This window comes from Crotalus tigris, unplaced genomic scaffold, assembly GCF_016545835.1.
Source record: "Crotalus tigris isolate CLP2741 ecotype Arizona unplaced genomic scaffold, ASM1654583v1 scf7180000017952.28453644438:3035480, whole genome shotgun sequence".
In the NCBI taxonomy this organism is placed as follows: Eukaryota; Metazoa; Chordata; class Lepidosauria; order Squamata; family Viperidae; genus Crotalus; species Crotalus tigris.
In genome coordinates this window covers 995,362-1,019,974 of record NW_024096741.1, presented here as the reverse complement: position 1 = coordinate 1,019,974, position 24,613 = coordinate 995,362, and the positions used below count along the sequence as shown (strand labels likewise).

General features: G+C 36.5%; 1 protein-coding gene across 3 annotated transcripts in view; it reads right to left on the bottom strand.

The window, feature by feature from the left end:
• LOC120308853 (potassium voltage-gated channel subfamily B member 2-like) overlaps positions 1–14,717 on the bottom strand; it is a 94,734-nt gene extending 80,017 nt beyond the window's left edge. Inside the window, exons 1-3 of one of the 3 annotated variants that reach the window (XM_039345442.1) lie at positions 13,556–14,717; positions 6,227–6,279; positions 4,297–4,974 (exon numbers count right to left, since the gene is read on the bottom strand). In XM_039345442.1, coding sequence (XP_039201376.1) covers positions 4,297–4,872 — 576 coding nt within the window. In that variant the 5' untranslated portion in view covers positions 4,873–4,974; positions 6,227–6,279; positions 13,556–14,717. Of the gene's footprint in view, positions 1–4,296; positions 4,975–6,226; positions 6,280–13,392; positions 13,507–13,555 lie in introns of those variants that run through there. The other 2 variants (XM_039345440.1, XM_039345441.1) reach the window with 2 other exon arrangements.
• Positions 14,718–24,613: the final 9,896 nt, after the last annotated feature.

The window sequence follows — 24,613 nt, the reverse complement described above, 5'->3', positions numbered from 1 at the left end:
TTAGGTTTTACAATTCGTTTTGATGTATTGATTATATGTCATCAAGTCCTAGCATGCATCAATTTCCTTCACTGGATATCTTATTAGGATGGCAATGCCATCACTAAAAGCTTAAACCTCAGCATTAGATTCCATCATCTTGAAAGCAAATTCAATCTTATAAGGTCAGCTAGGAGATCTCTTCTGACTTCACCTATAGCTTTTTAGACCATGTGAGCTACAACCGAAAACCAGTTTAGTGTAGTGGTTATGGCACTGGATTAGAATCTAGGAGATCATAATTTTCATCCTGCTTTAGGCATGAAAACTGGCTGGGTGACTTTGGGCAGTCACTCCTGCTCAGTGCGCTTCCCTTGAGATGTACAAAATAAAGTCAGGATATAAATCTAATAATAAATACAATGAAAATACTAAGGCAGTGTTATAATCTGGAATATTTTATAACTCTTTCCAAACATGATCACAATTCAGAGATATAGTACAAATCATCGTGGAATACAAGGTCTGATAAAATAAGTTCATACTTATATTCAGAATTATAATAATTGCTACTAAATATAGGCTCTATGCTTCAGAAGAATGAATGATCCAATAGTACTTTGAAGGGGAAGAAGTTTCCAAACAATTTCTGAATATTTCATTAAATGTTGTGTAGCACAAGAGGGCAAAGGTTGGAAAATTATTTGATTGGGGACTTTGTTTTATATTTTAGAAATCGAAAGCTAGGGCCATTGCTGTGATTGTAAAATTTAAAATCAGCAACTACAGTTCTGTGTCTTTTTATTTATTAAGTCTGAGGACATATTAGAACAATGAACACACAGGTCTAAAATAATAAATCATTAATCAGAGCTATAGAATAATAAATCAATAATAAATCACTTCCCTGCTTACTCTGAAATGCAGATGAATATATTCATGCCAAGTCTTAAAGACTGCACTGTGTTTTTCACTTTAGCTACAGATTGGCTAATAGGCATTAAGGTTTCTGATGCGTTATAATTGTATCTATTAGTCAGCATCTTGCTATTTCTTTCAAACCATTTGTTCAAACTGAAACATTAAATTGGTATATTAATCATTCCTTTTACATAGGAAACCCTGGAAATGACAACTCTCTGAAGAAACAGTATTTCCCTCAACACCCTGTGTGTAGCATCTTTCCAAGGATTTTTTTAAAGGAAGCTAAAACCAATAAAATTGACACAGGCTTGAAATGTGGATATACAGTACCTCCTAAGTGACAAAGCCCTTGCATTCTTTCAAACTAGAGTAAGAACAGTAGTATTAATTAGATGATGTAAAAATAATGCCACTTCATTTCCCAGACAAGGCTGGTTTCATGCAAAAGCCCTCCTTTCCTTATGCAATAAAAGCAAACTAGCAGTATGTTGCAAACCTGACATCAACGGATTTTGGATCACTGAGGTGCCATGTTGCAGAGAATTTTGATTTTGCCTTGTTCTGTAGAGATTTCATGCGTCAGCTCAATGACATGGCCCATCTCCCACAGATTAGTCTCTGGGACCTTGAGTGCATAGCTAATTAATAACAAATTATAGGAGGGATTCTATTAAGCAGTGGCAGCACTTCCAGTTCTGTTTGAACAGTCAGAACAAATGTCGGTAGAATCATATACAACAAAGATAAAAGCTGGCAGACCATAAACTGCTAATCTGATGCATGGAATTACTGTACCAGAAAGACAAGACACTCAGCTTTGACCTTATAGACATTACCTCTGTGGTACAAAAAGGTACCCCTCAATACACATGTAACCTCCATTCACTGCCAAACCTATGTGATGCATCCCAAACACACATGTGAACTATTTAAAGTGCTCTTGAAGAAAAAAATTCACAGCAAGTTGAATTGATCCTAAGTGGCAGAAGAGGGAAGAACCAGTTAGGAATCTGTGGCCCTGTCTGTGTGCACCTTCAAGCCATTTTTTGACTCCTGGTGACTGCCTGGACAAGTCCCTGAGGTTTTCTTGATACGATTTTCAGAAGTGGTTTGCCACTGCTTCCCTCCTAGGGCTGGGAGAGAGTAACTGGCCCAATATTATCCAATTGGCTTTGTGCCTAAGAAAGAACTAGAACTCCCGGGTCTCCTGGTTTCTACCTTGGTGCTCTACATATATACGTACGTACGTATGTACGTACATACCTATGTACATACAGACATATCCTACCTTTGTTATTCTCTTTAGAATGGTAATCTAGTTCTGAGTGGGCCTAAGAATCTAGGGTAGCCTGCTAGGCTAGCCATACATCTCCAAATTTTCCTCACAATAAAATTTCAGCTAATCAATATTTAATCTATGAATGACTAAAGATATACCATTCTATTAACAGAGTGACCTTTGACCTAGAAGAGGATTACATTTGTCATTCCTGCAGGTTGTGTCAAAATATTCAAGACAGTGGCTACAATAGTGTGATAGAAATGAGGCATGTTTGTGTGTGTGTTGTACATGCATCACACATAAGAAACAGATAGAGCTTCAATCCTACAACTGTAGCCACCATTTTGACTTTTTTTGACCACATCTTGCAGATACCCTTGAAATTTCTTGATTCTCCATCCACTGATAAACTCCTACATGCTTGTCAGAGCCCTCAGATCAAAATGAAAGTTTTATAAATGGTTTTACAAAAATCCTCATTGGAAATTAAGCCAGTATATCTTAAATTTGTGCATGGATGGGTAGGTACAATACAATTAAAAGACACAAAAAGAATCCCGCTATCCAGAGGATTGGATGCTGTAGTTTAGTTCCTTTCTATTTGTTTAGCAGCTAAAGAAGACTTCTTTACATTTTCTCAGGACAACCTATGACATTACCCTTTATTTGAAATGCATACAACTATAATGGACATATGTTTCTTTCTATTTACAAAAAAAAAGCACATTTTGTTGCATTTCAGATAGGATAAAATATCCAAGCCTTCCCTGTTTAAAAAGATTTCAACACTATTCATTTTCACACAAAACGACAATAATGTATTTATATCTTTCCCACAGACTAAATAAATGTAAAGGATCTACTAGCTCGTCAGTTTGGAACAGATCCTTTAACATCAGCTTAAGCATGTGGTAGAAAAAGGTGTAGAAAAATGTGCAGAATGCATATGTATTCTTAAAAAGGTTTCTCAGATTCAACAGCCTATCCTCACCAATTCCGTCTCTATAGAGTTCAATCAAAAGAAATACTGTATTAATCAAAGTCACAAAGCTATAACAAATACAGCCAGTGTATCATGAACAATTGATCTAAGCGGGGAGGTATTTTGTATTACCAGTAATAAGATATAATGAAATATAATGTTATATATGTAATATTTAATAATATCTGAAGTAACAATAAACCAGAATGCTAAAAATGTTGCTCATCACTGCTGAGGACATATTTGTATAAAAAGCCCTATCAACCCCAACTTAACTCTTCCCGCTCACGGAAAGACTAAAACTAAACAGAAACCAATGAGAAAGCAAAAGCTTTTCATAATATTCCAAACTGGAATCCTGATAGTCCTTTCCCAAGCAAACCAGACTCTATACTGGAATGGTGAAATTAATTTCCAGTTCCTTGGTTTACTAGGGAAATCAGTCTCCAGGGTTAACATTTTGATTCAATAGCAAGCTATTGCTTTCATTTCCATTTTCTAGTCAATTTAATTGTTCTTGCAAATAAGAGCAATCTGACAACCTTTATCAATATTAGTCTTCAATACTAACAATAAGTGGGATGCTTAGCAATTCTGGATTATCATGATACTAAGCAGTTATTCAATACTTTGTATAAGGATTCATGAAAACCAAATGCTAATTAAATTATCTTGAAAGTTTTGTTGCGTTCAAAAAGAATGTACTTAGGAATAAAATTGTACATTAGAAAAGTAAATATTTCTGATTTAATGATGCATCAAGACCCCTTTCATGTCATGAACATTCTGACTTATTACGTTGCTGATCATAATTGCTCCTACTATACTGAAGGAAAAATCCCAGAAATTCTAAATTGCCTCATATATACCAAAAATATATATGAAAACTATATAGAAAAAAATATCTGTTGTGACAAACTTCAAAAGCCTGATTGACAGCACAGACTCCCCACATAATGTCTTGAAATAAAATACATATTTTCCCCACCTCAAATTAACAAACACCTATTCAGGGGATATAAATATATTCTCTGTAATCCTTATTATAATATATTCGATGGATCATACTGAGGGCTTGTAATTGATATAAATATGCAACTTAAACAAATTTTCAAGTATCTGTTCCTACCTTTGCAGCCACTGATGAATTGGGTTTTTCCAACAAGTCCCAGAGTTTTTTCCTTTTGTCTGGGCAGCAAGCATTATCAAATTCTTCACCTTCTCTTTCTCTCATTGTCTCTGCCTCTCTCCTTAATTCTTCATTCATTTGCTCTTTCTTCTGATGATACCTTGCTTGGCAACAGGATTCTAAATATATTTCATCAATCCCCCAATAATCTAATTCTTGGCCAAAAGAGAGGGCACACATTTCCTCCATCATATGTAATTTTCCTGTCCTGTAGAAATTCAGGATAGAGGTGAAAGCACCTGGGTGTCTATCAAAGAAATATTCATTCTCATTAAGATTATAGTCATCACATACTTCTAGTAAAGAGTCATTGGTATTGCAGTCTCTGAGCTTTCCTAAACGTGTCCGTGGAAGTCTATCTAAAGTCCTCCATAGAACTTCATGATTAAGTCCACCTACATTGATTTTCACTCTCCTAGAACATGCTTTGCTTCTGATTATGTCCACTGGTTCTGGTGGAAGAGACTGTGTAGACCTGGATGACTTTTTGTTCATATCTGGAGCCTTTTCAGCCATCCTGATAAGGAAGTAGCAGCAAAGCCAGAGTCCTTAAGAGAATTAAAGTTGACTGCTATCGTAAGTTAGGTCCTTCTTAGGTAAGTTCTTCCATCTCTGAAGCTGAAAAGGGGGGGGGGAGGCACATTTTAGTACAGGAAAATAGCAACTCTCAATGCAATAATAAATAAAGATTTTAACAAGGAGCATTCATTTCTGATAAAACTTTTACAAGATCATGTAAAAGTTTTACAGGATCATATTGACTACATGCATTTTTAAGAAAAAGAGAAAGCAACTTTTGCAATCCTGAAAAATAATTTGAAAAACCAGTTCCTCAAAACAGTGGAATGTTATTATGGAAGAATGATTAGATAGAAATGCAAGCATACTGCACCCCTAACAACAATTTGCTGAAGGAGGTTTAGGAGAAAAACATATAATTTTTCATCTATATTAAAAAAATTGTCCTTATTTAAACAAGGCCTTACCACTTGACTATTCCTGAACCCTGGGTCAGAGTGGATGATGGAACCCTAATGTGAAGTTCTGGTCTGGATGTGTGATTATGATTTTTTTTCCTTAGAATTTCTTTTTTGATGATATAGTCTGTGTTCCTACTGTGTTTTTCTTATTGTATTTTGTAAGTTGATCAGAATTGAAACAAATTGGGGCAATCTATAATTCTCATAAATAAACAAAGAAACGAACAGCAATTCTTATTCTCTCCTCTCCTCTTCTCAACCTTATTTACCATGAAAAGCTTTTTTTGTTTTGATACTATGAGAAGAAATCATTTCTATTCCTCTAGGAATTAGTAAAGATTGACCTCCATCAATCAATGATGAGTATAAGAAAACGGTTTTAATCACATTTATATTTCTTTTCAGACAAAAAACCCTATTTGTTCAATGTGGACAGATGAAGATATGATAAAACTCAGCTATCTTTTTGCTGTGAACCTTCAATTACAAAGATGAGTAGCGATTTTATTCCTGCTTATGGTTTTTGAAATGTTGTAAAACAGGAAGGTCCATCCTGCTTGCCTGATGCGAAACATCTTGATTTTTCTAACAAAGGTGGAAAAAATGTCCAAAACATCTAAATATACAGAGGATTTAATTTTCTACACTGATCTACACTTGACATCTTGTAAAAATAAATGTCATAACAGCTCAATAGTGTTCTTGGCTTTCCTTGAAGGAGCTGTCCTTTTCCCAAAGACATGAATAGAATATATAGTATATCATGAAAATCTAGTTTTTCCCCCAAATGTGTTTTATGAAAGTTTACAACACTGGAAGCAGCATGAGTAACAGGAGCTCCACCTAATCTATCTGGAGAACATCAATTTGCAAAAAGTTGCCATACATACCCGAGTCAACTTATGTCTGTCCAGAAGATATATGCCTGGAACCTGGAAATATTCTGAAGGGAGAAGAATAATTATATAAAAGACCTGAAAAATGTTTATCACTGTGACACTATCATTCTGGGTTGTTTTGCTAATCTTTTAGATTTATTTCTTATTTGCAGTCCCTTTTCTATCGCACAAGAATATGATTATATCAAGAAACAGTAAACTTTAAAGGAAATTTGGAGTCAAAGGGAAGTATACAGTAAATTTCTATGCTGTTATTTCACAAAAAGTGTTTTGTTTTAACTCTTTAAAATGTTGCTTTAAAGAAAATCAGCATTGTTTTGTGGTATTTGGCACTGCCCTTTTGGGTTCTTATGATGCCTGTCACTTTCAGCGCTCTTCTCATGCTGAGACTATTAATTTCAAAATTAAATTGATTAACTGAGGCTACAGAACCCCCCCCCCTACTCAATATAGTTCTGTTATGTTTCCCACCTCCTGAGATTTTTCCTTCCCTCCTAAAGCAGAAGTGCCATTAATTCGCAACACTCTATCTTGAGTTCTTCCATAGTGTCTACTGGTAGTTACTAGGAGTTGTTACTGTTAGCTTCTTTCTTGCCACCATTAAAAGTAAACACAGAAGAAAGAACAAAGAAGGGTAAGACATCAATTTGTTTTAATTCTACTCCAAAGGTCAGGTGAGGAGAGTGCCAGGCAGCTGGTGGAAGATGGGTGAGATCACTTGAAGAGTAGAAACAGAGCCTTGTGAAAACACTGCTGATAGCTTGCGAGGTAAAAAAAATCACAAATTATTTAGAATTAATATTTATATTCTTTTATACATTGTGGATATACTATATATAATGTAAAATATGTTGAAATGTGGAGATTTTTTATACTTGATTTCAATTCTGTAGTATTTTTCATTCTTATGAAAATGAAGGATCCTGTGGCTCTTGGCATTCTTAGTTTATTTGATGTACAGTAGTTTCAGACACAGTTGTAACAATGAGTCATGCTTTGCAAAGAAGTAGAATGATCTTTTGTTGCTTAGCTAACTGGCTGCCTGTCTAGCTCATCATTTATATTTGTTCATTTATCTAACAAGTGAGACCCCCCTCTTCCCACCACTTCTCCACCATTAATTATATCAGTCTTTCTCAGTCACAGTGACTTTAAGATCTGTGGACTTTAACTCCCAGAATTCCTATCATATTGGCAGAGGAATTCTGGATTGGAAATCTACACAACTTAAAATTAGTGATGCTGCAAAACTTTGCACTACCGCATTGTGTACTTTATCCTCACTATATGCAACTTACTTCTATCTTACCTGTTCTAAAATGTGAGCAATCAGAGATCTACATATTTGGAGCCACATGCTTTGAAATATCATCAAGGGTCTGCCATTTTAATTTATATTATAACTATTATGTATATAATATATGTATGGACTACCAATCTTTCAGAGTCTTAAATCTACAAGATTATAGCCTGATTCTTTGCCAACCAATGTACAGTTGTTTTCCCCTTCACAATAATTTTATGATGAATACCATTGATGCATTTCTTTCTCATATGTTTTTTAAAAATCATGATTGAATTTTATTTACCTGTAATACAAAATAGTTTTAATAAAGGTTCTAAAATCTGACTTGTCATACAAAAGGGCTGGTTCTTGACTCCAATAATCCTAAATACTTTGAATTATTGAATAAAAACACCACCCAGCTGATGGACACCATCAATATGGAGGAAAACGTTTTTTTCAACTTAACCTAAACATGCCCATATATTTATTAACAAGTTATTATGCTCTTGGGTATTGAAATCTGTTTGCAACTTATAACAAAACCAAAGTTCCAAAATCCCAGACTTAAACCACATATATAAAAATCAAAGTAAATATTAAAGTCAATTTAATTTATCATATTCAATACATATGCTTTTAAGGCCTTCCGATAAGTCAGTGTCAACCTTGTGAGGTAGTCCACACAAGAAACTCACCCAGAAGTACTAGCTCTAGTTTATTGTAAAGTTCTATTAATAGAATCTTGCAAGTCTGAAAGTACATTTCTCTCCTTTTATCTTTACAGTCCCAGAAGGAAGAGCCCTTCTGGGATATTTGCCACAATCCACATTTCTTCTACACACTAAGTTGCCACATATCTGAGCATTACTGCCCTGGCTGCGGTTCTTCTCCACGTCTCCAATGTCATTCCCACATACCATTATGGTTGGCAAAGAGGTCAGTTTAGCCATCTTACCAAAGTTTAACAAACTTACCAAGTTTACAATCTTACCAAAAATGGGTTTCTTGAAGCTCAATCAAGTCTTATAAAAAGTGTCCACCAAAAAGGCAGCTCAGTTTGAATAAAGTCTCAAGTTAGACTTCTTTACAGGAGGAAGATGGTAAACTTTGCAGGGTCTTTCCTGGCTTGCATCTACCCAATTAACTGTAAGTATACATACGTGGATGGCCCTCCATTAATTCAATCACTTAAAACCATCTCTCAACATTACTAGCAGGAAAAGAAGAAGTAGAATTACTCAAAGTTCTCTTGCCTCCTAAACATGAACTATGATTAAGATCCATAAGCTTGAAGATCCATATTCGTGTATGGATCATTAGTACAATTATTATAAAGTAGAAAAATTTTAAAAACTTTTTACACCTATTGCAGTTCCCCTCCTTCCCCAAAAATTCAGCAAAAATATTATAGTATGCTTCTATTATTTAATTTTCCCAAAGAGATGTTAAAATGAAAAAAAAATATTGTGGGGGAATCTGCTATAAAATGTAGCAACATGTAATATAATGTTTCTATTCAAGCTTCTAGCCAGGTAGCCATGCCCATTCCTAGGATCTTTTATTATGTTTTCCCACACAGAGTTTTCATCTGTTCTAAACATCAATCAGCATGTCATGACAGGAGCTGTTTTTGTTCTTTATCTTCTTGTTGTCTTTTTGTTGTCTTTTTTCCCTACGGTTGTATAACCCTATTAGGGTTATACAATGCTTTAGAATTGATTCCAAAAGAGTGCTCTACGTGGCAGCTGCAAACGACAGCCATACGAATCTGGGAAACGATAAGACTACTTTAAAAAAGAGTTGAAGACAAGAGCAATGTGAGCATTTTTGCCCACTCCAGAACATCTTTTGCAAACTAATATGTATATATTTCTGTTTCTTTCTTTTGGACATGAGCTTTAACTTTTTGCTACCTAAAGAACCATATTGTTTGTTAATACCGTATAACCCAAAGACAAGCAGTCACAGAAGCTTTTAAAATGTGATAGATTATAGAGGGCAAAAAACCCAAAAGTTATAGATGGTTGCTGATCAGTCCAGATTTCATACCTATGCTAGTTAGACAGATTAACTGTAATCCAATATAAGAGCTATAGATATTCTGCCCTTCTAAATAACAATTTAATGGGATGAACGTAAAGTAAAAAAGACTAAAAGTAGAAAACATTTTACATGAGACTACCTTTGAACAGCATCTGGAAGCTACAGCAGGAGCAGAATGCAACAGGCCAGACAGTTATGTGAGCATGTTACATGTCTCCTCCACAAGCTGCACCAGAATGCTTCCTGGTTCAAGGTGCTTGTAATGATCCCTAGAGCTCTTCAACGCACAGGGATGCATAATTTGAGGGACCATTTCCTTCCGATTATGTCAGCTGATATATCAGAAGACTCATGCCTGAGGTTCCATCTATTAAGAAATGGTGGTGGGGCTATGAAGAGAGCATTTTCTGCTGTCGTACCTGTCCTTTAGAACTTCATTCCCTTGGGTAGATATTAGATTGGTCTCTATCGTACTGGCTTTTAAAAAGGTAATAGTTATATTCATTGATGGTGTGGTGATTTTTTGTATCCTGGCTGCTGCCTGTGCTTTTAAGATTTTTATATGGTTTTATATGATTGTATATTCATACAGATATTACTGTTGTTAACCATCCAGAGTCATGAATATGAGATAGGGAGCCATATAACTAGAAATAAAAAAAAATATTTTTCAGAAGTACAGTGTTTCTTTTTTATTCAAACCTTTATACCACCCAGAGTTTTATACTGGTGAAGCACAACTTTTTCCAGATTTACAGGACTTGGCTTTTGAGTGGTATAACTCTTTCCAAAAATAAGTGGGTGGAGCTACAAAAAACCTAACTTTTTATTTAATTAAAATATAGTTAGTATAACTATTCTCTAGTCATCTGTTCAATATCACCCCCTTTGGTCATATTAAATATTGCTTACTTACAAATTTTGGAGGCTTTTGTTGGCTATTATAAAACTTTGGCGAGGCGAGGATCCAAAACAATCTTCAAACCTCAAACAAACTGCTATGTTCTACAACATTCTAGGGAGTTACAATAGAAGAGAATAAAATTAAATTAGAAGAGAAAAAGTAGAATTTAAAAGTAAAGAACAGACAGTAAGAAGTAGGCAGATGCAGAAGCTAAAATGAGACAAAAAATAAAATTTGCATTTCCTGTAAAGCAAATGCCTTCTTAAATGGTCTTTGAGGTACAGTCATGAAAAAGCCACTATTGCCCACGACTTCACAACAGAATTATAAAAAAAAGGTTACTATTGAATTGTAGGCAGGCAAGTATGGAAAAAGGCAATTCTAAGATATTCTGGACCTAAGCTCTTAAGGACTTTAAAGATCATTATTAACATGTTGAACTGAAAACAAATTGAAAAGCAGAACAGCCCTTGAATTACAGGTGAGGTATGAGTCTGTATGTCGTACGGTTAGTATAACTCCAGAAGTAATATTGTTTGTCTTTGCAATACCACAAGCAAACTAATATGCTTGTTATAATTATGTCATCTGATGCAACAAGTTTGAACAGCACTGAATCTGCTTTCTTTCACAAGGGCAAATCAGATAGTACAACAAGAGAGGTTAAGTATTATTGACAGATTACTACTAAGCATTATAGCTGAAAGTGTATGAATTCATTTGCATTTCTTTTGTTAAAATTTTCAGCAATATTTGTATGTGCTTTCTGAAGTGGTATCAAATCTGTAATCATCAAAACAAAGAACTGGAAGATTCAAGTCAAGCCTTCTGAATTAATTTGCCAGATATAAGAAAGCAAGATTCAGACCTTAAAATCAGAACATCTTAACTTTAAAAGGGTTTTATATAATGGGAATGTTTATATATAGTAATTTGCATGCATATTAAGAAAAAGAGGCAGCAACAGAATATAACTGCCATATATACATATATTGTTATGATAATATTAAATTCTTTAATTGCTTGTTTTCTCTCTGTATCTGCCGTGATATATATTATAGATATAAAATGACTGCAGATACATAAGGAAATAACTTATGTATCTGCAGGTCTTCATTGTTTTTCCGAAAATATAATCTTTGTTCTATATTTTGAACAGTGAACTGTACAGCCATTTCTAAAATATTATAATGACATAAATAAAAGGCAGAATTTTAAAGAGTTCCTAGCTAAAAAAAGTTTATGAAATGTTCTTTCCTTAGGAATGAATGTATGCTAACCATGAATTTTATGTGCTGAAAATCAGAGAACAAAGCAAGCAACATAAACTATAAGGACTCCAGTGAATATGTTTTTTGTATCTATTTTTTAACTTCACATTTTTAGATGGCGAACTGCAATATGCCAATCAAGCTTATAAAAACAGTGGTAATCATGAATGTCCCATTAATGTCCCATTAAAATATTCAAACAGACGTGCTTACAGCATCATTCTTTTCCTGATGCGAACGGAAGATGTATTGACAATTATCATAAAAAACCATGTACAGGTGTGTAAATCTTTACAATAAAATCATTGAATAGGGTATGACTGGGGCATTGAAAATATGTAATAAAATAGTTTAAAATGCATGATGGACTTTTGAAGATAAATTATATGTGTTTGGTTAAAAAATGGATTTGGCTTTATGCTGTCTCTCACTGTTCTGCTCAAACTGCTTCACTGGGTCATTCAGAAAATGCTTTTACCATGTCCACTTTATGACCGTTACTCAAACCCATGACCATCACAGGGACACTAACCTCAGATTGTGTTTTGAAGAAAAGCTTAGGGCAGATCTTCCTCCTTTTCTTTCTTGAACCTCAGTTAAGAGTTTTAGGAAGGCAGGCAAACTTGAACAGAATCAGTCTTTCTCTCTTACCAGTCTAGCTTCTCGCAAGCCTCTAGCTGGTCTCTCTCTTCAGAAGCCTGCCCACTTTTCTGCTCTTCTTCTCCTATTAAACTGGCCCTGGCAGCTTTTCTGCATTACTGTATGGGAAAGGATTAGTGACTGAAGTCTGTTTCTCTTAGAGGCAGGAGCTTGATCACTGTTTATTTGCAAAGTGACAGTCCTGCCTCTGAATGCATTCATGCTGCCTTCAGAGGCAAGGGAGCAAGCAGGAAATTCTATTCCTTTTTTATTTTTAGGGATATAAGCAGCTGGATTGGGGGGGGGAGGTAGGTTAAAATTTCAAAGGAACTGTAAAATTAACTATTTTTTTTAGATTAATGTTTGGGTAGTTCAACTTGAAATAAATCCAAGAAATATCATAAAGATGGCCAAAGGTATGCAAGTGGTATTCATAGTCTTCTTGGTTTTCAAGTTTGCTTTAAGTAAACAACTGTATAAATGCTGAAAGGTAACATTATTAAAACATATTAAAAGCATACAACTCGATAACACAATTTGTATATACATCTAATACTCCTATGGCCATTTGACAACTTGCAAATTATTCCTCTTTAACATACCTTGGCTTAAGAAGGGAGGAGAGATTTCCTCCCCTCCCTCCTGCTCTTTGAAACATCGGCGACGGGATAAAGTAAAGGCACATATATTTAATGTCAACGTCAGTGGCCACAAGGGCTTATGTCCCCCATTTTTGACAGCTTGGGAAGCATGTCCTCCTCACTATACATGTCGCCGTTTGTTAGGGATCCACATTACGTGGGAAATCACCCCAATCCAACCGCGGCAGTCATTCAGGGAGGCAGGTGATGTCTGTCAGATTAGCTCTCTGGGCATGGGAATTGCCCCCTCCCTCTCTCTCACACACACACACAGCAAAACAAAACAAAATACTTTTTCTGGGCACTAATCAAGGAGGAGGGGGAAGAGCGAAAAAGAGAGCCCCCCTCCCGCCCCTGCTCCTAAATCATACCTGAAAGCATCTCCCCGCACTTAGCTGCTACTTGGAAGCGTATGTCAACTATCCGCGGAGTAGGAAAAAGCAGGGATGATTCATGCATCGCTTTCTTTCTTTCCAGACTCCGCCGAAAGGCAGAAACCCTCTGCTCCCCCCTCTCCCCCTCCCTCCCGCTTACCTTACTCGGCGAGACCGCGTTCAGCATAAACACCGGCGGGGGAAGCACAAAGGCGCCCGGAATTCCCCCGCCGCTTCCCCGCCAGTTGCCGTCGCCGCTGCTGCTGCTGCTCTCGGATTTTTTTTTGCAAATGATCTGTTGACAATCAGCCGAGGTGAAAGCGGGCGAGGTTTGTTTTGGTTGTGTGAGTCCCTGCGCGCGCGCATATGTGTGTGTGTGTGTGTGTGAGAGAGAGAGAGAGAGTGTGTGTGTGTTTCGCCCCACTCGCTTCTTCTCCCTCGCGGGCGACGTCCCTCTCGCCTTGCTCTGAATCCTGACTCCCGACTTACCACCGCCTGCGGGATGGAGGAGGACAGCTACGGGGAGGAAGAGGGAAAGGCAGAGTCCAAGGGCTGCGGGCGGTCGCCGCTTGCAAAACGAAGGAGGCGAAAGACCTCTCCAGCAGCTCCGCCGTCATCTCCCTTTGTTTGCAATGGGATTTGGGTGCTGCTGCTGCTGGTAGTGGTAGTGGCGACTGCCAGCGAGTCTCTATATGCGCGTTCGGGTGTGCATCAGCAAGTGGATGCGCCGTGTAAAACGAGGAAGCAGCTGCTTTCTAACCAGCGCTACACACACACGCGCGCAATATTTGCCCATATGGCCGCCTTCCCTGCAGGAACACAGGTGCAAAGGCCAAAAGTCAGACACACGTTAGAACCACTTAGACGCGGGCTTCCTGGACCTTCACCAACAAAGGGTTCTTTTGTTTTGTTTTTATTCGTGTAATTGACTCAGGTTAAGCTGCATTGGTCTTTGCACTAGGCAGCCACCCATCTGCCAAGTTTTTAATTCCAGCTAACCCGAGGTGTGTGAAGAACTATTTTTTTTTTTTTTTTTGAGGGGGGAACTGCTCGGGCATGTGTAAACCGTCCTTTTCTCACCCTTCAATCATCAACAAGCCTGCATGCATTCAGCCAGTAGCGGTTGCCTTTGTTTCTGCTTTTGCTTGTGGGTGTGTTTATATCTGCTGTGCAGCAAAGTTTATATTATCAGTATTTCTTTCCACATAGCTGCCAGAAATATTTTATATTCTTTGTTTTTTTGCTATGTGTGAAAATATAAATATTTTAAAATATTTTTCCTTAAGTATAAAATTATCTCTTGACAACTACAGTTAAAATAATCATTTTTTTGCCAATGGAATGTCAAAGTGAGAGTCATTTTTAAATATATGCAGAGTTTTCATTATTTCATTTTCATTGTTGTCCTGTCCTTCCTTCGTCCTATTTCCCCCCCCCCCTACACACACACAACAATTGTGTGAGGTGAGTTGGGCTAAGAATGAGTGAGTGGCCCAAAATCACTCAGCCTGCTTTCATGCCTAAGACAGAACTAGAATTTACAGTTTCTTGTTTTCTGCTTAGTGCTTTAATTTACCAGATAAAACTGGGGAAATAATGCTGCCAAGTGGATATTACTATACATTTAACATAATGGTTGGGGTTCTGATGTTTGAATTCTTTCTGGGAATGGAGTTGGGCTTCTTTGCTATTTAAAATTATGGAAGACTTGTTTTAGGGCAGTGGTTCTCAACCTTTCTAATGCCGTGACCCCATAATACAGTTCCCCATGTTGTGGTGACCCCCAACCACTTATACATCACTGGGTGCCAGGGGCGTGGCCAAAGAAAAGGGGGGAAAATGGTGGACAGCCTTTTTTGGCGACCCCCATGAAATGGTCGTTCGACCCCAAATGGGGTCCCGACCCACAGGTTGAGAACCACTGTTTTAGGGCTTATGCTTTGATGCTTGTGTACGTTCTCTTCAAACTTGTAGAAATCATTGCTATCAATTTTCAAAAATCATGGAGAGAAATGATATCTTTTGGCCTCTTAAAGAAAAGGTGTTGGGAATGTTATCCTTTCATTTTGTATTGTGTGGGTTTGTTTTGTTCGGGGGGGGGGGGTTGCCTTCAAGGCAGTGTTGAGTCCTGGTAACTGTCTGGATTAGGCTCTGCAGTTTTCTTTGCAAGATTTTCAGAAGTGGTTTGCAATTGCCTCCTTCCTAGAGTTGAGAAAGTGATTGGTCCAAGGTCAGGTAGATGGCTTTGAGCTTAAGGTGGGATTAGAATTTTATAGTTTCCTGATTTTTAGCCTGATGCTTTAATGGCTACACCAAACTGGCTTTTCACTTCTTTAGCTTCATGGTATAAGTTGTGCCAAAAAGCTAATTGGCTAAAAAAAACTTTTTTTCATCCTGAGAGTTGATATGGGCAAGCACACACAACCCATCACTTATAACTTGATGAATTGTACCATTTTAGGCATAAGTCCAAATTGATTTTCCTATGGCTTCTTTCTTAATAAGGTATTAATCTTACTGTGCTTGCAGAATAATTCACTAGACATACTGGATGCACTCCACATACATATATATAAAGATATTTATTTCCATGACTATGGAAATGCTATTATCTAGGAAGAACATTTCCATCCAAACACCTTCAAAATGATTGACCTATCTCCTCCCTTCTCACTGGGAGTTAGGAAAACTACAAAACCCTTAGTTGTATTACAACTTCAGCTTTATTCCATTGCCTATTTAATCAGTTTTTGATATAGCAGTACTGTTTGCTAGTTATCATCTTTAAGGCCTATATGGCATGGGGGTTTACAATAGTTATTTGATGACTGTTAACTCCTATGGTTTCTACCCTTCCTATAAGATCTGAAACAGTTTCATCACTCCTAGTCCCATCAATCAAGCAATTTAGCAGAACCTTGAAGGAAAGTCATGTCTATCACCTGGAACAGCATCCAGAATGACTCTCCTGCTTTGTAATCTTAAAACAGCATTAAAAACATGGCTATTACCCTAGACCAGGATGTCAAACTGCTGGCTCACGGGCCAGATGCATCTTGGCGAAACCGCATCACCCCATTGCCGGCAATGGAAAAAGAATTGTGATATGTCGCGACACATCATGTGACATTGTGACTGTGACAACCCTGCCCTAGACCTTGTATTAGGGAGATGGAGGCATCTGTGGGGAAAAGATGATTTTTCTCTAACTGCATTGTTTGTAGATGTTATTTAGTTTCTAGGACACCCAGAATCTTTGGGGTTGGTTGGCCTAGAAGTTGACGACTGAATGAATGAAGTTGCATATTTATTTTCTTACTTTTATTAAGCCATTTTTCTTCACTAGTTCTTTTAAAATGGATATTATAAAGCTGCCATTTTTGGCTATAATTATAATCTTGTTTTATTATCATCTTTTTCAGTTTTGGACTACTGAATAAATCCTATGTGACTTCCATCTTCTTCTCTATTGTTAATATTGTACAAGAGATATATGAAATATGAGTAAAAACACTTTAGTTTTCTTACCAATGCTTTTGTCTATTTGCCAGGTTGGGCCAAGGACCGTGTTAATAAGAGACTTTCTATCTATCCCAATTACATTGCTGCAGCTATGAAGGATCTTTTTTCTCCTTTCCATGATTAGATTAGCCTTCACCAAATGGATGCCCTCATCTCCACGTGTTAGGTAAACTCTCCAGCTGCTCATGTTTGCGCTAGCCATTCAATACATCTGGAGACCACAAGGCTGAGGAAGACTCTTGATCCAGAGACCAAATTAGATGCAGTGCTCATCTGCGCACACAGTGTTACAGGTATAAAGTCAATGTGCTAGTGGTAGGTAAATTATTTCAACCAGGCCATCTGTGTGGTTTTCTGGATTTCTCTATTCTCAGTTCTATTAATGAAACCTCATAAGATAAGAGTATCAAGAAGAAGAGTTGACTGAAAATACTCTTTCCTTCCAGGAAGGGCATATCATGGACAAAATGTTGTTTTCAGAAGAACCACAACGTTCAGGGTTTGGGCTGTTTTTAGAAAATGAAATTGATTCCTGTGTTCTTTGTTCTGCTCCAGGAGAAGACTCTGAAGTTTTCAGTTTTTTAGTGAGAACAGGACAAAGAGGCCAATGTGCTGCAAGGGCAAAACCTTTTGCATGAATTAGAGATTATAAGTAGACAAAAATCCTTTGAAGTATATAGGAAAATGCCAATAATATGAAAAAAAAACATTTCCTAAGCTAATTTGTTCAGATGTGAGCATCTTTGAACATGGAACTGTAAATTAATTAGCAAGTTTCTTTTTCTTTTAGAAGATTCTCCGAGGAAAATTTGTATGAAATCACCTAATTTACAAGCCAAAAAATACATTACTATATATAGAACACATTTGTATGCTGATTAATTTTGTAATGCTATTTGCCACAATAAACTATATACATAAAAATTTTGTATATCCATACTAGTGTGCATATGAAAGTATATTATGATAGTGTGCATATGAAAGTATATTATTCTAGAAAAATACATAAATGAATTAAAGAAAAATATGTGTGAAAAGTAAGCATACTAGGAAATATTCATAAAATATATATTAGCAGAAATATTACATGCATATCTAGGAACAAAAACAATGATGGTCCAAAACAAAATTTTGATCAGGAATTCAAGAAACTGAAACTAATAAACTTGCCAATCTCTGCATTTAAATAATTATGGTCAATTCAATTTAAATGAAAAACCACAGGTTAAATATTTTGAAGTATTTTGCATTACATATATTTTCCCAATTTTATATTTATGCACTTTCCTAATTCCTAAAAATATTTTCATATATTAATTTCATGCACATCTATATTTCTCTAGATGTTTTGTAACGTACACATTTATGTACAGTATGTTTTTACTTTTAAAAAACAGAAGCATTGTTGTATAATAAAATTCAGAAAAAATGTACTGAATAACAGCATTTCATTTTGTGTATTAGTTTAGGAAGTTCAAATTAAGTGAAGTTCACATTCAGATGTGAGGTGAATGAATCTCTCCTCCATTCCTAGATCTTGAATGGTAATCCTGATTTATCAGTGATTTGTTTCTCAATAAATTAAGGTTGGCTAGTTTTGCCCAGAAGCCAAGGCTCAATGAATTTTCAACATGAACTGCATCTTAATTCCAGAATTAAGGGAGATGAGCCAAAGTTGATATACAAGTTGATCATAAGAGCAAAATGGCAATTCTATAGCTTACTGATTAGATTTTAAATGTGTCACACCAATTTTATGTGCTTCCTTTTGATCCTCAGACAAAAGCTGCCTTCCGCAGCCTGGTGACATCTAGATGACTTGGACCATAATCCTTGTCATTCTATGCTAGTCTGGAATGATTATTCCAGTATCATTCACCAGCATGGTCAATGTCTATCCTGGGGACTATTAACTAGGGACTACAGCTAAGCACATATTGTTAATAATATTGACTAAGGTTGATAGAGTTTCAATCCAAATAAATGGCACCTGGAAAGGCTGCACTAAAGGTATGAAAACCTAAGGGCTAATTTCTACAGAAAGGTACTATTTTGATTTCTCTCCCAAGGAGGTGGGGTGGCGGTGGGAGCCTTCTCACAGAACATAACAGATGGAAATGTCCAGGGAGATTCTCAGTCATCCAGTCATGGTTATTCCAAAGACACTTTTTCAAAAGGGAACTGGACTTTCTTTGTTTTTTCCTTGAAGATGTTTTGCTTCTTATCCCAAAAACACCTTTGGGACAATAGATGCAAATATATGAAGAATATCTGAGCAGCTTGTCTAGATCTCCCTAAGTTGGACTGTTCCAGAAAGCTGAATTGCTTTGGATCCTTCAGATCCTCTTCTTGGTCTTTCCATGATTGCAATTTTCATTCTGGAAACTACTAGCCATGAAGATCAGATCAGAGGATCACAGCCACAAAGTTGTTCATCTGATTTTGATAATTTTTAATGTTCCTTTGACTACTGTATTCTAATATGTTTGATATTATCTTAACTGCTATTGTTGCAATATTTATTGCAACTGACTTATTCCTAATTTGGGCTATAGGTGATTTTCAGACAATACATAAAATAACTATCATTAAACACAGACATCAGTCTTATCTAAGTTGTGATAGCAGTGTTCCAATATCTCAGGGGCTGCCACAAAAAAGAGAGAGTCAAGCTATTCTCCAAAGCACCTGAAGGCAGCACAAGAAGCAACAGATGGAAACTAATCAAGGAGAAGCAATCTAGAACTAAGGAGAGATTGCCTGACAGAACAATTAATCAGTGGAACAACCTGCCTCCAGAAGCTGTGAATGCTCCAACACTGGAAGTTTTTAAGAAGAGACTAGACAGCCATTTGTCTGAAATGGTATAGGGTTTCCTGCCTCAGTAGGAGTTGGACTAGATGACCTCCAAGGTCCCTTCCAACTACATCATCATCATCATCATTATTATCATTATTATCATTGTCATTATCAATTGTACCAGTGGATCCAACATGCAGTCCCTGAAGGCCTCCTGGAAGAGCTAAATGTTTAGTAGAGCAAGAGCAACTTTGCCTTAGTAGGCAGGTTGTTTCAGCAAAATAGAACTGTTGCAGAGGTCACCATCTGACCTCTTCCATCACATCTAAAATAGGCAATGTTTGGCTAACTTGCCAGGCTTTATTATTTACTTATTAATATACTTACATATATCCTGTGCTGAAGCATCTCAAAGCATTAGTAAAAATTATACATTAAGACAATAGAAAACAAAAAATGATAAATGATATTGTATGTTATTTTATATGGTTTTAATATTTAAAAAGTTGTATATAAAAAATCAAATCAATCAATCAATCAGTAAAAGGTGGAAGAAAATAATAATAATAAAAGCATTCTTCTAGCATTTGTATCAGGAAGGCCTGGAGAAAGAAATAAATTTTGAACAGGTACCTAAAAGTTGTTCTAATAATCAGTTTTCGAACTCCAGTTTCCTAAGAGAATGGGTCCTGCATATTTATGGTTCAGGATTTATAGACCATGTAGAATCATAATTATTTGGGAGGATGTAATGGTGAAATAATATTAAAATGCCATAAATGCATAAGTTAATAAGTTTGATATAAACTTTGCATTAGTCAATTGGTCATTTCTGAAATGCATTATAGAGTGATCGCTTTTAGTGCTTACTTCAACACTTAGTCCTTAGCTCTCATCTCTGTTTTGATTATGAATTTTATTTCAGCAATTGGACATAAAGAACATCGATATGATTATTGATCATTGCTTGCCAACAGTTGCCCATATATACAGGATTAAATTATATAGTTGAGGAATGCAAAGAAAGAGCTAAATAAAATCTTGTACTCAACTTCTTAGACCCCCCCCCCACTCCCTACCATTGTCTGAAATGGTATAGGGTTTCCTGCCTGAGCAGGGGGTTGGACTAGATGACCTCCAAGATCCCTTCCAACATTATTATTATTATTATTATTATTATTATTATTATTATTATTATTATTATTATTATTATTATTTTGTATTTGTTTGATTTATAACCCTCTTCCTTCAAGAACAAGTTGCTAGTGGCTTAAATGGGCATTCCTATCCCTGAGAGGTAAACTTGGATAAGAGAGAAAGAATGGCCCAAATTTTCAGAATAAATTTCCTTGGAGTATTGAAAACTGGAATCTAGATCTCACAATCCAACCCAGTTAAAATTAAATTAAATTTTAATTTTAAATAATATCAAAGTTTAATTTTCAATGATATGGGCTGTGTATGAGTTTGAGCATCTGCAGGAAGTACAAATGCTTTTTAAGGCACCATCTATGCAAAACCTATCTACACAACTATGGGAGTAAAAACATGTTCCCTAAATAAATACAAGAAACAGAATGGAAAATATTCTCATCTATTTAGTTATAATTATATCCTAAATTTCAGTATCACAATCCTCCCAAAGCACTTTACAAAGAATACAAATAATTGCAAGTAAAAATACAATGCAATTGTCTAGGATGATGGAAATGAGAGAGGAGACCGGCTTGAGCAGGTTTTGGGGTGGTCATTACCTATATAGGTCATTTGAAGGTAGAGAATCCTTAGGGCAGCTTCTTGCTGATTGTGCACTGATATTGATAAACAGAGCACCTAGACCAGTGGTTCTCAACCTTTTTAATGCCGCCAACTGGTCGTAAGTCGAGGACTACCCAACTGGTCGTAAGTCGACTTCCCTGCCCGGGAGCACCGCTCATGCATGGTGCCGCCCCCTGTGCCAGTCAAGGCATAGTTGGCAAGCGGCAGAGATGGCACAGGCCGACCACCGGCTGGGCCACCAGCTGGCCCAGACCAAGGGAGGTAAGGCACCCGCTGGGCCCCACGCACGCCAGCAACCCTCCCTGTACCCTCCGGCCTTCCTCCTCCCACTCCTGGCCCTATTTTACTTACATTTTTAGTAGTTGATCAGCAGGGAGGGGTGGAAACTTCCAGAGAGCTCACCTTCTCTGCAGACAACTTGCAGCACCGTTTGCAGAATGGGACTTTTGGTGGGCTAGGCAGGGCAGAGACAGCCTGGACAATTCCTATTGGCTTTTGAAAGCCAATAGAATTAGACTCTATTCAAGAGAGTCTATTCTATTGGCTTTCAAAAGACAATAGAATAAAAGGGAGTAGCACAGCTAAGGAAAAGGGGGAAAAAATGGCGGACTGCGTTGTTTGGCGACCCCCGTGAAATGGTCGTTCGACCCCAAATGGGGTCCTGACCCACAGGTTGAGAACCACTGACCTAGACTCTCATAGGTAACACTACCTAGGTTTTCATGTATAATTAGCAGTATTTTATAGACTGTATAGCACATAATGAATCAAATATTTGGAGTTCTGTTCAAGCTCACATAAAGTACTATTTGTATTTCCAATCTTCCAACTTTGCTTCTTCCTTTCCCAGCCATCAATCAGTGTGCAGCTCCATTCCATGGAGGAGTGAACCACACCAATATGTCTAGCACTCTCCTTAGAAAGCAGACAAAACCAAAAGCCATTTTAAGAGAGAGGTTCAGGATTTCAAGAGTGACATGGATGCTTTAAGCTTCTTAACTCTCCAGCGCTCATGAAAAATGGCCTCCATGTTTATGTGTCTCCTACCACCATCATCAGCTTTCACACCACATGGTCTGATCCAGCCAATCAAGCCACTCTCTGGCTGTGGTGCTCTGGTGCCTCATGGCTTCTCCTAGAGGAGGCAGACAGCACCAGAGGGGATCCCGCTCACACCGTACCGCCAGTGGGACATTTTCAAAAACAAACGAGAATAGGAAGGGAAACAACAGGAAAAGAATGCAACTCTGCAAAATCCATCAAAAAAAAGGTGCCAGAACTCTGTTCCTGTGCATTCTATGACAAAAAAAGTCCTGGGTACTGAAATCTAAGTATACTATGTCCACAGCATTTCGCTGATCTACTAATTTAGTCATTTTATCAAAGAATAAAATAAGATTGGTTTGACATGATCTGTTTTTTTATTAAAAAGTTTTACAAAAATTACAAAATATACCCCAAAACCCACCCACCCACCCTCTCCACCCTCCCCTCCCCCTCCCCTACTTCCCAGAGCTGAATACAGGGTAACAAATATAATAATCATAATCTAACTAACATTAACCAACTATACAGATAAACAAATATAATGCGCTTTAACTCCCCTTTAACACAGAGTAAACAATTTGCAAATAAATTTAATCATATAAACAAATCAAAATGCTAATTCATAAACAATACAATATAATAAAAATTTCACTATAATAAAAACATGATCTGTTTTTAACAAACCCGTATTCCATCTTCTTCAGTGAATGGAAAATTCTGGAGTATTTGTTGATGAGTAGGACAGAAAATCCAAGATTACCAACAGTATTTATCTCTGTTGCCCTCCAAACTGTAGATATTTATCCTTATTCTTCCTTCTCTTTATTTGAGCATTTACCTTCCAGTAAGGATAAATAAAAGCCAACCTCTTTAAGAAAACTATTACTTTGTCCGATAAAGGACCATATTCCATGTGTCACATCCTAAATCTACAAAAAAATTGGATATGATCTAAGCAGCAAACTCACATTAAAGAGTTTTGATTGAATTAAAATATACTGTATGTTTTTCACTGTATTCAGTGTGAGATTGATGTATTAGGTACCATGGGAAGGTTAAGAAAAAGAGCCAAAAAAAAAAAAAAAAACCCATGAAAGGAAATTAAGGAAAGAAAAATGATTTAAAAGACAACACTGGAATCTCTCAAAGAGATCAAGGAAACAAGAAATTATTTAGAAAATCTATAGCAATGATTATATATGCAGCAAAAATTCATATTAAGCCTTGGACTTTTAAACCAGGCTTCCCTCAGATATTAGGATTTTATATATATGTTTGCATACAACCCACTCACCCTGTTTTCAAAAATATTATCACTAATCAATATATTTCTTTGTTTTTGGGGTGGGGTTTTATTTTATTTGTTTATTTATCAAATTTCTATACTGCACGTCTCACTTCTATTTATATAAAAATCAATTTAATACGGGCTACATAAATTGAAAGCACAGCTGAGATGTTTTAAAATCCTAATTCTTCAGCCAATAACTTCATCAGAATATGGCTTTGAATCCTTATTAGGTATGGTTATTAATCTACTTGTTCTGGCACACAAATCATCACTTCAAAACAACAAAACATACCTCAATCTGGAATATTTCTCCCAGTTCTGGAAGAAACATCTTGGTTGCCAGCATATACTGCTTGATTACCAACTTCTTTCCTTTTTGTATCTCTTATTCCAGTAATTGTAGAAATGAAGAAGGGAAGGTTACTGTATGTCTTCTCTCTGAATCTCAGAGAATTAATTAATCTATCAAAACACTGATAATAGAAGTCCTGTGATGATCTGATCCAATTGAGCATAATGTACCTTACGGGAAATAATTCCCTTTCTTTTCACTACCAATCTCAGAACAGTTTGTCTACTTTAATTTGAACATTTTGTCCTTGTTAACTAGTAGACTTGAATAAAAAACATGTTTTCCACTTTCTGCAGATTTGCAAACATTCTTCTACTCCCAGCAAACCGTCCCTTTTATAATTCCAAACATTTCTAAAACAGATCCCCCAAACTGTATACTATCATATATTATCTTCCACTTCTGTTGTACAGAACAACCAGAATTTA